The 14714-nt window shown below is 45.7% G+C and overlaps 1 protein-coding gene across 7 annotated transcripts in view; it reads right to left on the bottom strand.

Annotated features, from left to right (window-relative positions):
- Positions 1-1744: 1744 nt before the first annotated feature.
- DSTYK (dual serine/threonine and tyrosine protein kinase) overlaps positions 1745-14714 on the bottom strand; it is a 54449-nt gene continuing 41479 nt past the window's right edge. For 4 of the 7 annotated variants that reach the window (XM_023548313.2, XM_023548311.2, XM_010590253.3 and 1 more), the window contains 9 exons: positions 14400-14483; positions 13587-13763; positions 12890-13019; positions 12413-12569; positions 11832-11964; positions 10230-10343; positions 9246-9360; positions 6655-6789; positions 1745-6050 (listed from right to left, as the gene is read on the bottom strand). In XM_023548313.2, coding sequence (XP_023404081.1) covers positions 5863-6050; positions 6655-6789; positions 9246-9360; positions 10230-10343; positions 11832-11964; positions 12413-12569; positions 12890-13019; positions 13587-13763; positions 14400-14483 — 1233 coding nt within the window. In that variant the 3' untranslated portion in view covers positions 1745-5862. The remainder of the gene's footprint in view (positions 6051-6654; positions 6790-9245; positions 9361-10229; positions 10344-11831; positions 11965-12412; positions 12570-12889; positions 13020-13586; positions 13764-14399; positions 14484-14714) is intronic. The other 3 variants (XM_064273322.1, XM_064273321.1, XM_023548312.2) reach the window with 2 other exon arrangements.

The following is a 14714-nucleotide window of genomic DNA, read 5'->3' as shown; positions in this document are numbered from 1 at the left end:
GTAACCAAAACCAGAATAAAACAAACACACCCAACAAGAGTAGGAGGCACGACTGGTGCTGACGTTCACATAGCTTTGTATTCCTGCCAAAGTCTCTGGGTGGGGTAAGCAATAAACATGCTTGGCTGCCAACTAAAAGGTGCACCATTAGAGGCCATCCAGAAGCACCTCCGAAGAAAAGCCTGGTGATCTATTTCTGAAAAACCAGCCACTGAAAACCCTATGGAGCACAGTTCTCCTCTGACACACATGGGGTTACTATGAGCACCTGGTGTGTGGTGTGTATGCCCTCCTGACCATGGCCTTCGATGGTGCCTGTCAGACACTGCTGAGCAGGCAAATCTTAACGGTGGGGTGGGCCTAAATCGAAAATTCAAATATTCTAAATGCAGATGGGCTGGTATATTACATCCTCACTCAGAATGCTGCAAATTTGTGCTGAAAAGAAGCTGGGGGGGGATGGCTATAAACTCAAAACAAACAAAAAAATCATACCTGTTGTGTTGCTGTTGACTCTGACTCATGGTGACTCACGTGTTAGAGCAGAAATGAGCTTCATAGGGTTTTTGTTTTTATTGTACTTTAGGTGAAAGGTTTACAGAATAACTAGTTTCTCATTAGATAGTACAGACGTAGTGTTTTATGACCTTGGTTAACAACCCCACAACATGTCAACACTCTCCTCGACCTTGGGTTCCCTATTACCAGCTTTCCTGTTCCCTCCTGCCTTCTCATCCCTGCCCCTGGGCTGGTGTGCTCATTTAGTCTTGTTCTGTTTTATGGGCCTGTCCAATCTTTGGCTGAAGGGTCAACCTCAGGAGTCACTTCATTACTGAGCTAAAAGGGCATCTGGGGGCCATACTCTCAGGGTTTCTCCAGTCTCTGTCAGGCCAGCAAGTCTCGTCTTTCTTTTTGAGTGAGAATTTTGTTCTACATTTTTCTCCAGCTCTGTCCGGGACCGTCTAATGTGATCCCCGTCAGAGCTGTCAGTGGTGGTAGCAGGGCACCATCTAGTTGTACTGGGCTCAGTCTGGTGGAGGCCATGGTAGATGTGATCCATTCGTTCTTTGGACTAATCCTTCCCTTGTATCTTTAGTTTTCTTCATTCTTTCTTGCTCCTGAAGGGGTGAGACCAGTGGAGTATCCTAGATGGCCACTCACAGGCTTTTAAGACCCCAGATGCTACTCACCAAAGTAGGATGTAGAACATTTTCTTTATAAACTATGTTATGCCAATTGAGTTAGATGTTCCTGGAGACCATGGTCCCCACAGCCCTCAGCCCAGCAATTCCATCCCTCGGTGAGTTTGGATGTGTCTGTGGAGCTTCCATGACCTTGCTACATAGCCATTTCTTGGCTGTAATCTTTATGGACGCAGATCACCAGGCCTTTTTTCCACAGAGCCACTGGGTAAGTTCGAACCAACCTTTTGGTTAGTAGTTGGGCACAACCCGCTTGCTCCCTCCACCTCGCTCTGCTCCCCTCCCTGCTGTCCTGCGTTCCACCCCCTTGCCCTACCATACCTGTAGGAGGGGTGATGTAAAGTACCCAGAGACCCAGAGCAGTTGTCATGGCCGGGATGGTCCTTTCTGGATGAGTAACAAGCTTTACCACTAGCTCCTAAGGCAAATTAAAAAGACATCTGACTGCAGAGGTCACAGTGGAAATGCCGTGAAATAGGCAGAGTCCTGTTAATGTAGGTAGCGCCATCAAGGAAATAAAAGCCAAACAGCTGCAAACCTAAGACGTTAATGTGATCTTTATTACATAGCACATCCGGTATCTGTGCATCCCAACAAGTATACAGAAGAGTCTATAAAACCAAACCCAACCATTCAAAACACACTAAATGAAGATTGAACCCAGAGTCGCATCTCTTACAAATACAATTAACATGGTCCTGCTGTAACAGTATTATGGAAAGAGCCAGGTAGTTTAAGATGGGAGAGTGTAAGGACCGAAGTTTGTCCCAAATTTTCTTTTGTTATTGCACTTTTATTCTACACACTTAGTATGTTACATTTTTATTTAACACTGTAATAAACATTAGTCCTTTAAAACAAACAAACAAACAAAAAACATTACATAAAGACAAAAGACAACAAGCCGTCCAGACCAATTTTCTTTTCAACCTTCTAGACAAAGTGGCCTCCCCAATGCCAAGTGTTCACACACAGTCTCCACCATCCCCTCAGGTGGGCTGGATGTTAACAGGGCAGAAGTTAACAATCAAACCCCTTCAGAATGGTAGGGCTACTTGAAACCCCCAAGGAGTCTGCAATACAAAGTTTTCTCAAGGTCACTCCTTCCTCACCCCCAACTTTGCCCAAGAAGGATAAATCCCCTCCCTTTTTTTCCTTTTAAAGGAAAGGTGGGTTATTTGATCCAGCAAATCAAGCTTTGAAAACTCAAGGAAAAAAGACTCTGTTGGCAATGGACTCTTGCAGGGCTGTGGATCCTGCTCTGATGTGACAAGGACTTCGGCATTTCCATGATGAGCCAAAAGGGATACCAAGCATGCCATCCCACCAAGGCAAGGCCAGAGGGCGCCCCTCTTCCCCAAAGTGCTACTGTAACCACCACCCCCTCTCTGCTTCTCAGTGCTCAATAATAAGCCAGCATATAAAGTGTCATTCAGTGCAGTTACCACGTTACAGCCCTGCGACCCCAGACTACTTCCCCCCTCGGAAAAACAAAGCTCCGATCCCTCCGTGAGCCCACAGGCACTAGTCAAGAGCTGTACCACTGCCCTAATTGTATCCCTGGTGGTGATGTAACCTTTCCGCCAGTTTCCTTGCAGTTTAGTGTTTAAAAATTAGGAGAACCTGCTGCCTGGGCTCTGTCCCCCTGAAGATGATGGAGTCAAAAGTGACTCTCTTTGGTCTGGAACAACCAGCACAGTCCTCTTTCCCAGAGAAGTGAAAAGCTTGCTCGGTCAATGAGCCATTCTCTGCGGAAGATCAAGGGAACTAGGGCATGGCTGTGGACACCTCAGCCAAACTGAGCGTTCCTCACCCGAGCTAGGCTGACCTTGCCACCAGCTATCTAGGCACAGGTCAGTCATTCGGCTGCCCCAAGCACCACCAACATCGCGTCTGATTTCTGAAGCGAAATGAGAGGCATTAAAAATGGCGAAGTGGTCATTTTCCGGCTGGGATAAAGTACCCTAATCAAGTTGATTAGAAGGGCAGCACACAGCAAGGGTGATTCTGGCACAATGCCATCCATCCTCCTCCCCCAGCCAACTTGCCTCACCACTTGGAAGCATGTACAACCACAGGTAGCAGGTAAACTCTTCGGGACTTTGGCTATGCTGAGTCCTCCGTAATCCAAGTGCCACCAGATGTCTTTGAGTATCTAGTGTCTTCCCAAGTACTACACAATACAGTACATGTCATGACATTCCATCGCTTTAGTAACAATGGGTGCCAAGGAACAAAGAATCCAAAATTAGCTGACAATGTTACAAAATAAAAGCAAATATACATACATAGCACATGTATTTCTGCACTCAGCCTGCTGAGTGTTTAAATAACACCCCCAAACATCCATTTGTGGCCTTTGGCTGGCCTGGAGACTTTCAGGAAGAATTTGCACCTTTTTCTCGGAATACTTCTTTTTAAAGGAACTGTAACACAGCTACTCTTCTTACTTAATATTAACCCCTTCCTTCCTCCCTCACCCTGGGCAAAAAATGTGGACGATCTGCTAGAAAACTGGTATCTGAGAGCAGACTAAACCACAGGGAATAAACTGAAAGGGGACTCTGAGTGGGGGGAACCTAACCTCCCAAGTGTGAATGGAGGTAGGAGTTAAGACTTCCAGAGAATGTTAAGAATGTGGTCTCCATACGGGCACTGAGAATTCAAATCACAACCAGAGCTAAAAGAAACTCTGAAAAGAGGAACCATGTAAGGCTTTTGTGGAAATTTCAAACACAACAGGCTTACACTGATTTTCTCTTTTATTATTTCTCACAAGTAGAGACCACTCACTTCTCCTTTCCTACTTGAAACCTGGCTTCCTGAAGTCCCATCATTGTCCCCAGAAGGACAACGCATTAATGCTGACAAGAATAGAGTGACCTGAAGTATAGCTAGCTAGTAGGTGTTAAAATTCTAAGAAGTGTACTGAACATTCCACCAAAACAAGGCGCCACCCTACAGAGCTCAAAGATCACTCCCTTCATCATTTGCAAGGGAAAAGGGTTTTATCCCTGCCATTTCTGAAGGCCTCAAATGTTTAGGAGGCTGCCACACTCAAAACATACCATAATTAGAGCCTGGGACAGCCAAGAGTTAAACTGAGCTTTAAAGGTTCTATCAAAAGTTTCTTACAGACTCCACTGATGCTGTCAGTAACCAAGAGCTGGCAGTTCTGGCATGACTCTGGAAAACCCCAGCAGTAGATGTCCCACTCATCTTGCTCGGGGATCTGTTTCCCACACTGTGGGGCTGGCCACAGGGGCCACATCACACTGCCTAGGGACTAAGCAGATAGGAGCCACTTCACTGCCTAGTCCTCCTCTGTCTGCCTGTTTTTCTAAATCTAACGGGCCAGTTTGATTGAGGAAGGCTTGAAATCAAACATTTAAACCGCTGTTTAAATTATACGCCTTCCTGTGACAGGAATCAGAATTTCCCTCATGTATACTTCGTGACAAACTCTCCAAAAGACCACTATTCCTCCTCCCAGCTGCACAGGGAAGAGAACCTTCCCAGACACCAACACACAGGGGTAAGGTGCACACACACACATCTGCTAGACTGTTCTGTTTTGTCTTATTCTTTCTTCTAACAAATTATATTTAAAAGAAGGCAAGAAGAAGGGACAAACTGCAGAAGAAACCTTGGTTAAAAAGCTCATGGATCAAGTTTTTAAGATATCAGTGTGTTAGATTCAAAAACAAAAAGAAGAGTTTCTGATTTTGTTAAGTTGTAAAAACAAACCGGTATTTTCCAGTAGGTTTGAGGTCTTGCCAGCTTCTCAGGTCTCATCAGATACTTCACAGTGGGTCAGTTCTGCACAGATGCTCACCCCCAGGTACCATGTTATCTGCAGCTTCCCCACCTTGAGATGAAAAACAGAAAGAAAAAAAAAAAGGCCCAAGGGTAGAGGAACAGAGTCTGTTCCGTTCTGAGTTTAGCAGTAACTCAAAATCCAATAGCTTATATACATACATACATATCGCTTCTTTTTTTTTGTTTGTTTTTTTCTTTCTTTGCCTCTTGGTGATGTAACTGTGAAGCCCTCCCCCCAGAAACCAGGGCTATGTGGTCCTACAAATGTAAACACACTGGTGCCTTGAGGGACAGAGGGGCTTGTGACCTGAGACCTCCAGTTGCAGACAGCAGGAACCAAGCACCCACATGTTATTTTCGTTGTCTCTATGTTCTCACAACCACAGAACTAAGTTCAAATTTTCTAAGGGTTCTTCTGACCACTGAATGGAATCAAACTGCGGAAGTCATGGCAATGAGTCTTTAATACTATTGCCACTGCAGTGTTCACTTGGTATCTTGGAAAGAAACATATGCAGTGAGCAGAGGATGGTAAGATTTCCCTCCTTATCAATTCCAAGGCCAGAACATCCCATTTTCCAGCTGTTACACGTGACCTAGACAATCTTTTGCTGAAGGGACAGCTGGGGACATCGGTGAACTGCTGAATATGCTCAAACAGCCATCTAGCTCTTCACTATCCAAGAGTCATCTTTGCTTGGGAAGGTCTCAAGCTGCCTGGCAAGCACCAATTCCCTCGAGAGCTCCCTGTACTGAATAAATGTCAAATGTCCCCCATGGCCAAAAGGTGGGGGGAAAGGGAAAAAACAGAAAGTAAGAGAGAATGGCCTCTTCTTCGCTTTCAAGTGGAGTCATCTAGTCCTCTGTTTGGCTGCTCAGAACTTGACTTGCATAGTCGGTCCATGATGCCCTGGAGCATGGGCTGGACAATGCCCAAAAGAGGCCTCTGCAAGGGGTCACCATCCCAACAGGCTTCCATCAACTGCCAGCACTCCTCATCAAACACAGGGAGACGTTCTGGGCGGGCCCCTAGAGGAAGAAGGAGCATGGAAATCACGCCAGATTAGTGAGAGGGAGACCAACACAACGAAGAGGCACGACCAGCCAACGGACTGATTATCCAGCTGGTGCTCAGCATGCTGAAGAATGCAATGAGTTCTGGCTTCCATGGCAAAAATCTAGGTTAGACCCTAACAGTAACAGCAAAAAAAACTGGAACGCATTGGCAGAGGAAGCTGAAGAACTAGAAGTTCTAAAGAAAAAAGGCATGTATGACAGTACTGCCTTTTTGAAATAGTTAAATACAGCACTGCCTTGAAGCAAAAGTCTGACTTCAATGTCTTCTGATTCCATCAAACCAAACCAAACCCGCTGCCGCTGAGTCGATTCCGACTCATAACGACCCTACAGGACAGAGTAGAACCACGCAATAGTTTCCAAGGAGCGCCTGGCGGACTCAAACTGCCAACCTCTTGGTTAGCAGCTGTAGCACTTAACCACTATACATGGAGGGATGAAGTGTGTGTGTGGTCCTGCAGGGGAGTGGCTGGAAAGGGAGGCAGGAGGCCTCTGCCACAGCGCCCGATCACTGCTCTCACCAGACGGTAAGACAAGTAGGGCTGGTGCCTCTTACCTCTCCTCACATTGTTCCAGAGGTGGTCTTTGCTGGCACACCTCTCAAATGCCTCAGGGAGCTTGACAGAGCCTGAGCAGATATACCAGAAAAGAATCCCGAAAGCGTACACGTCCACAGAATTATCATACTTTCCTAGAGCAAGAAGGAAAGAAAAGCAGTGAATCAGAGAGAGGAAGGCAGCAGCAGCACCACTGCCTACCTCTGCACAGGTCTTCACATGCTCTGTCTAAAGCTTTCCACATTGCTCTCTCTCGTAACCACGCTGCCATGTAGGCAGGACACAGTCATAATGCTCATTTCATGGTACAAAAAACTATGGCACTGGGAGGCCAAAGCTGGACACTGGCAAGAACTACCTATTGCACTTGATAAGGAACAGGAAAATCAGGCCTTTTGTTTCATGGAACAGTCAAAAAAATTAAATCCAGAGAGGTCATATTAAGGATAGAAGGTTGGGAAATACAGATGGGCGGGTGGGTTGGAACCAGAATAAAGACTTTTAAAGTCAGACACAAGAATCTGAACTTAGTGAGCAACAGGAAGTCATTTATGTTTTAGGGCAGGAGGGGGCATGAAGAAGATGCAGTAGGAAGATTACTGTGACGGCAATGGGGTGGTGCGAGCTGTGGAAATAACTTGCAAAAAGCAATTTGGCCTTTGTTCGCAGCACTGTACCAACACCAGAGGCTAATCAATGGGGCTGACCACAGAGGGACACCTGAGGGCCCGATGCTGCCTGAGCCTCAGAAGGCGCGAGGTAATCTATCGTGGCCACCTGGGGAGGCCCAAAAGCTCCTTGAACCCTGATGTAGAGAGGGGGTTTGCTGGTTGGTGACTGTGCATGGGAGAGGGTAGCGTGCCTCTCTTTGGGACATGGAAGCTCCACGCTGTGACCCCTTCCAGACCTTACCCTATGTGTTTCTTTGTCGTATCCTTTTTGGTTGTAATAAATCTGTAGCCGTAAGCATGGTGTACCTCCATGAATTCTGTGAGTTGTTCAGTGAATTAACGAACCCACAGGGACGTGAGAGCCAGCAGGAGCTGGCATCTGCCTGTTTGGCAGTCTGAAAGAAGGTGTCCTCCTAATGTGTGAGCTCTGACCCAGCTCTGGGTGACGTGAGAGGCTGATGAGGATGGAGACGTGCAAGGTGAGGACTGGATCCACTGCCACACTGTGGGCACGGATTCCAGCTGATCCCTACCACGCAGTTAGCAGCGAAGGTAGAATCTGCCTCCTGTGTGCCCTTATTCAGTGCACTGTGCTGCTGTAGAAACAATGAAAGGCATTTAAGCAGGAAGCAGCCAAAAAGGAATATTTCAGTGGGAATAAAGACTTTTTTTTTTTTTTAAAGTAAGCCTAAGGAAAGAAAAAAACGATGAGTGTCTACTTGGTTCCTATCTGCGTAGGGCTATAGCTATGCAGCTGAACTCCTAATCTTTACGTGTGTCACTCGGATTGGGGAGAAACTTGTGTACAAGGCCAACCAGAGAAAGGTAAGCATTTTGCTAGGTTTAACTCTTATCAATATTTATGACTGACCTGCAATTACCTTTTCATCTTCCCTGACGATGGTACAACCTTCTCCATCCACTCAGGCTCAAAGCCTTGGAGTCATCGTTTAGTCCTTCCTTTCTGTCCATCACCCACATCAAGTGAAAAAAGATCCTGCCCCCTCTTGCTCTTGAACTGACCTCCGATCTGTCACATTTTATCTATTTCAGCACGACCAACTTAATCCTGGGGACAGCCACCACCAACCAGCCTCCCCAGCTGCCAGCAATTTCTCTCCTTCATGATAAATGTTTGGATTTTGGAAACAGAAAGCTTTAGATTCAAATCCCAGCTCTACTTTCTAGCTCAAAGTTTTTGGCTAGGTTTCTTCATCAATCTGGCCTCGATTTCTTTATCCATAAGTTGACATAAAAATGGATCATTATCACAGGATTGTTTTGAGGTGTAAATGAAACAAAATACATGGAAAAAACATACCCATACAGCCTAGCTTCAATATACACTTAATAAATACGAGTTCCCTTCCTACCTACCAATTTTTCCCAGCCTGACTCAAGTTTCCCCCAAATTCCACCTCTACCTCAAAATTATCAAACATTTCAGCCTGGTTTTTCCCTTTTCCGAACACTGACGGTGCTTCACGTAGCACACGATTTTTAGCTCCATGTCTTATACTGCTCCTTACAGACTTGACCTCTCTTAGTATGGTGTGTTCATGTCAATTTTAAGTTAACAATAGTGGACAACTCCCTATTATCTAACCAAATGGGAGTTATTCAATCAGTATTTTATGATGAAATAATTGGTTGATTATGGCAATTTATGGTACTAATATCCCAGAGAGACATCCACAAGAATGGTTGGTGACTCCCACTGGCACGTTCCTATTTCTTCCTTACCTCTTTACGCCTTCTTTCTCCCCCCTACTTGTCTTAGGTTTCCCCTGTTCTGGTTTTTCCCTTGCCTGTGCCAGACCTGCCATAGTACTAGGCGATTACTACTTAGCCCTAGGGGTAGAGCTCAGGGTTAATGTACCATGCTCTGTCCAGACCCACTCTCTGCCCTCCAGCCTTACCTGTGAAGAGTTCAGGGGCCATATGGATTGGGGTCCCCACAATGCTGCCTGACATCATAGCCTCCGGCTTGCAGAATCCTAAGTCTGTGATCTTGGCACGATTCTGCTTGTCTAGCTGCCAACAAAGCAAGGTAAGAGTCATTCTGTCTCCAACCCTGCACACAGCACTCAGTTTACACAAACTGAAAAAGTAGGTACTTAGTAAATCCTGCCTCCACCTGCCTGTCTCTAGATTCGTTCCCATTACTGTCTTCATCTCCACACTATAAGCAACCCGATGGCAGGAACTATCTTTCTCATCTTTGTTCTTCAGACACTGAGCATAGTGCTTGGCACATATCAGGACCTCAGTAAATCTTGGAAGAATGAGTAAGTGAAGGTCCCTGGCAGGATACTGAGGAAAGCATTTCAGCTCCTGATTCTCCCCTAGGCTCCAGACCACAGGGCAGGAGGCTGGTAACTAAGAAGGCTGAAGTCCTCTAGTCACCTGAGGAGAGCTTCCTGAAGTCCCTGTTGCTTCCTTCCCTAGAGGTCCATGAGACTAAATCTGTTTGGCAATAGATAAGCCTCTCAGGTTTCAGCCTACAATTTTAGGAATGTATTTCCCTTCCCCCAGAGGGAGAGACAGAAGATGAATCTGAGTGAAGGGTACACGGGCCTTCACAGTATTAGTCTTTTAACTGTTCTGTAAGTTTGAAATTTTCCAAAATAGTATTGGGAGAAAAAAAAAACTTTAAGCATTATAAGCTAGGCCTATGATGAAAACCAATGGAAGAACATCTTTACTGCACGCCCCCAAACTTTAAGTTCAAGAACGTAAAGTTCAAACTGTGAGTTCAAGGGGACAGGATATCCGTTGTGCTGTTAATGCTACCATTTTCCCACTGGCCTTTTCCAAGACCAAACCTGCATTCACATGTACTCTCCCAAAGGTCCCTCAACCTCAAGAGGCAGGGTGTTACCCTGGGAAATAGCTCTACTTACCAGCACGTTCTTCAGTTTGATGTCACGGTGGACGAGTCCCTGGCTGTGCAGGAAGCGGATGCCCTCTACCACATCGAGTGCTATCTGTAAACGTGTCTCCAGGGTCAGCCCAGCCTTGGAAAGACGAAAGAGCATATGGGTCACTAACAAGGCAACGCCTCGATTTCTCCTGGCTTGAACCACCTGAGAGTTCCTTCTGTGGGGTGCTACAGGAATGACCATACTAGAGGACACAAGGACAGAGGGAACTGAGAGAAAAGGGAAGAGGAAAACAGAGAGGGAAGTACAGGAAAAGCAAAGAAGGGCAAGCTATGAAGGAGACAAAGCCAGGTAAAAGCCCTAGAGGCTGCACTTAGCCAGCTAGACAATCCCCAAGTATGACCAGGAGAGGTGCAACCAAACAACTGAAGCATGACCTCATTTCTAACGTTTGAACAAACTCTGAAACTGCCCACAAGGCTCAAAGTGACTAACTCTGCCTCAGGCCGATTTACTTCCATTGCTCTGTAGGCCTGGTTAGCCCCGTTCTGTGGATTCAAATACCAAAGTCATATTACTTCTACCAAGTTTCCACTTTAGTGTTTCCTGAACGCTGGGGAACATCATAATGCTCGTCCAAAAGTTCGCTTGTGGAAAAGACTCTTCCGAAATGAAGAGGGAAAACAGAGTCACCTGGAGAATGATTTTCTTCGTCATATTGATTCCTCATGGCTCCTGGAAGCATTTCTAAGGTGTCCTCTGCCCTACTTCTGCAAGCTTCTATTTAAACTGGTACAAGATGAATTTGTGAGAAGGCACCCCCTCTTCTCTGTATGGTTTCACCACAACTCTTAGCCTTCACTCCAATAAAATCCTTCAGTAGCTTCTCATTGTCTATAATAGAATTTGGATTCTACAGAAATTCTTAACATTTTTGTTCCTCTATAATTTGTTTCCAAAATCTCTTTGCACCTTATCGCCCTCCTATTCCCAAAATGAACCATGTGCTCCAAGCTGGCTGGTGCCTTACTGATCTCCTAATGTGCTCTGGGTATTATGCTGTTCCTTCCCCCTGGTGTGGCCTCTTCTCTCCAACTGCACTTCCACCCAGCAAGGTGTATGCAAACTCCACAACGTCGTGAAAAACCACTGACTCCAATTCTCTTCAAAGCCCCTGGCAATTACACTTTTTGGTGTTCCCTTATGGTGCTTAATATAGGGCCTTGTACAAAGTCGTCACTAATAACTATTTGTTGGCTAAACAACAAAAAATGGCTTTAACGATTGAGGGCAAAATGAGAAAGAACAGGAGAGATACAGGAAGCTTTTCTGTTCTTCTAAGGAATTCTGGTGTTATTCTAAACCAAGGGAGAGTAACCAGTCTAGATTTTAACCAGCTCTGCAGGAGGTCAGAGTGGTGAATGACAGTACCCTAGATATATATTGAAAAGTGATGCTGAGATAGACATTTTTAAGGTTTTTTGGAAATATGGGCAACAAAGCTTGATTACTCCAACAACCTCTTATGAAAACCAGAAGCTCTGAATAAACAGGAAAGGATGAAGGACCAGCAAAGAACCTGTGGTTGCCAGCTGGCTCTTGCTCTCTCCTCCGTCAACTCACCTTCAGCCCTGTGTAGAGGTCCCGATGTAGCCGCTCCATAATAAGCAGCACAGCAATGCTGGAGCCACCACCATAGTTGTAGTCGATGACTGACCCATGGAGATCCACCAGTCGCTCATGCTTCGGCAGAGACCTGGTGCAAAGGAGAGGAGTCTGGACTACAACGCTTAGGTTCAAATCCTACATAGCACGCCACACCATGGAAGGAATAGCCTCGAGACCACACTTAGGCCAGGTCTGGAGGTAATGGCTCTCAGTACAGAGACAAAGCATGGAGAATGCCTTCTCCAACAAGGACAAAAAAAAATTGTAATGTAAAAACTTGTAAGCCATAAGGACTAAGGAACAAAGTCAAACGTGAAGATAAGACTGAGAAATTAGGATGGTGGGGAAAAGCAAAGACAGAAAAAGCCTTTGAGAGAGCATGCTTCTGGGTTAGACAGAGAAATATTAGTCCCCAACATTTTGAGACCCAGGTATCAAGACACCGGGCATGCTGTAGCTCTTCATACAAAATCCCCCTTCCTGGGCTCCTGGCTTCTTCTCTTTTTTCCCATAAGGATGAATGATACAGGACCCACCTCATGTAGTGAAACTCCAAAGCCAGGTCATTCCAGTGCTTCTCATCTGGAGGGACAACCGACTTGAGGGCACAAGGGAAGTGTCCCCCCCAGTTGTCACACAGGTACACCACACCATACTGGCCCCGGCCTAGTTCCTGTCCCAGTTTAGGTTTACCTATAAGGCACACAGACAAAGAGATAAGGCTGGACCAACCTGGAAGCCAGAAAACTGTAATTATCAGGGTGAGAAGTTCTGGTGTCATTCTAAGCCCTAGGAAGTAACCTAACTGGTTTAATTTAAATAAACTTTGATGATGTTATTTGAGCTACATAAACAGCAGGACCAAACAAACTTCAGGAGTTCGAAAACACCTAAGTAAGTGTATAGGTGGTTTGGCAAGTAGGACTGAGATTCCCACCAAGGCTGGACATTAAGACTGTCAGGTGTCCAGAACCCTCCTCCAGTTTATCGGGGAAAACCAATTACAGACTCACAGTGCAGCAAGACGTCCTGTAAAGAACGGCTCTCCAGTGAAAGGCGGGCCAGGCGGGGGGCATGATCTTTCCGAACCTTCAGCCATAGGTCTTCAGTTTTCTCCAGCCGGCCTGAGTGGCCAGCTTCCAGCTGGGAGGGAAACAGAAAAAAGGCATATGCTTTATCAAGTGTCTAGCCTTGACTTTCTCACTTGTAATACAGCGATAACAATATCTACCTCATAAGGATGACTGTGAGAACTAAGCTAGGTTTACATAATGTGTTCAGCACAGAGACTGGCACAGTAGGCACTCAGTAATTTTCCTCTACCCACCCTCTAGACATGCATGCACACACGCCCACGCCAAAGGAGCACGCAGATGTCACGTAACTGTGCGCTCGCTAGTATGGAAGCTGTAAAGTCCTCTCTTCCTGTCACACGTTCCTAAAATGCTATATAAACTTAGAATTCCTAGCCCTCACCATTTTCATTGCTCACTCAGTAAAATGGGGAGAAATTAGCCAAGTTCCCTCCATTCTTCCTAGAATTAGAAAAACATCCACATAAACAAAAACGTATTGTTGAAATTTCCTGTAATGGAATATTATCCTTGGACAAAATAGGAAAAAAAAATTTTTTTAACTTTTACAAGAGAGGAGAGAGCAAAATATTCTCCTCTGTGTGATCCAGCTGTACCTCCTTTCCTGCATACCCACCTGCCGCAAGGAGGCTGCAAAAGCCTCATGAGAACTATTGAGCCGAGTCCGGAACTGGCTGCAGATGCTCTTGGCCAACTTGGAGGCACTGAGACTCTCAATGGCTTCTTGGGCCACCTTCCTCTTCCACTCTAGAGTTATGGCAGGTGGGCTAACCCATGTGATGCGCTGGATGATCTGTCAGGATGAGGACAGTGAGATCACTGAGGGATGGGAGGCCGGGACCACTACAAAGACCCGATGCTCTTTGTTCTCTGGATTATCCAGTCATTAGGAGCAGCCTCTTAAGACAGGAACTGTATGAAGTCCAAGGCTCCTGTCCAGTTCCATCTACCTCACAACCAGGGCCCAGCCCAGATGAAAGCATCAAAGAACAGCAGGCCTAGTCTTCATGAACACCAGCCCTTGACGCATTGCATTCAGTGGCAGGGAGTGCCTGATAAATCTCTTTCTGAAGTCAGTGACTAACTCTACCCAAGAGCCAGATCGAATTCCAGATAAGGAGCCACACTCACGGCCTCCGGCAACCACAAAGCCTGTTTCTGAGGTTGGGAAAAAGAAGTATGAAGAAGATAGTGAAGTCGAGTCTTACAGCTCCATAAAATATCAACTAAACCTACCACTTCTAAGAGTTAAGGGGGTAGTGCTATAATAATTATTTCACAATAGGCCTAAACCAGAATTCTCCCGGGCAGGCGTACCAGGGCATGGCTATACCAACAGAATATCCTAGACATCGGTCTCCCGTTGTGGTGACTAGGAGTCATTTGAGCCAACTGGGGACTGAAAAAATTTTCTCTACACAACCCCTACCTGCTTGATTTGTTCCCAGAGCATCCTTGTTACCGAGGACCCTGAGTGAAATGTGACTTCAACATGATAGGCGGCATTTAAGATCTGAAAGAGAATATACAAAACAAAATCAATATGCCCAGAGTACAGTGGTTATTTCAAAACTACAATGAATGATATTCACTTCAAAAACATAGTCCAGTCTCAGGGGTCCCAAATTTATCCCTTAATATGTATGCAGAGTTAAATCCTGGGAACTCAGGTTGATTATCTATTTTGTGATTATTAGGCTCCTTTACTTCATTCTTCATCTTCTTGCTCATTAACCTAACTGCA

Source organism: Loxodonta africana, chromosome 20, assembly GCF_030014295.1.
Source record: "Loxodonta africana isolate mLoxAfr1 chromosome 20, mLoxAfr1.hap2, whole genome shotgun sequence".
NCBI lineage: Eukaryota > Metazoa > Chordata > Mammalia > Proboscidea > Elephantidae > Loxodonta > Loxodonta africana.
Note: the sequence above shows the minus strand (reverse complement) of the source record. Positions and strands in the feature narration are given on the sequence as shown.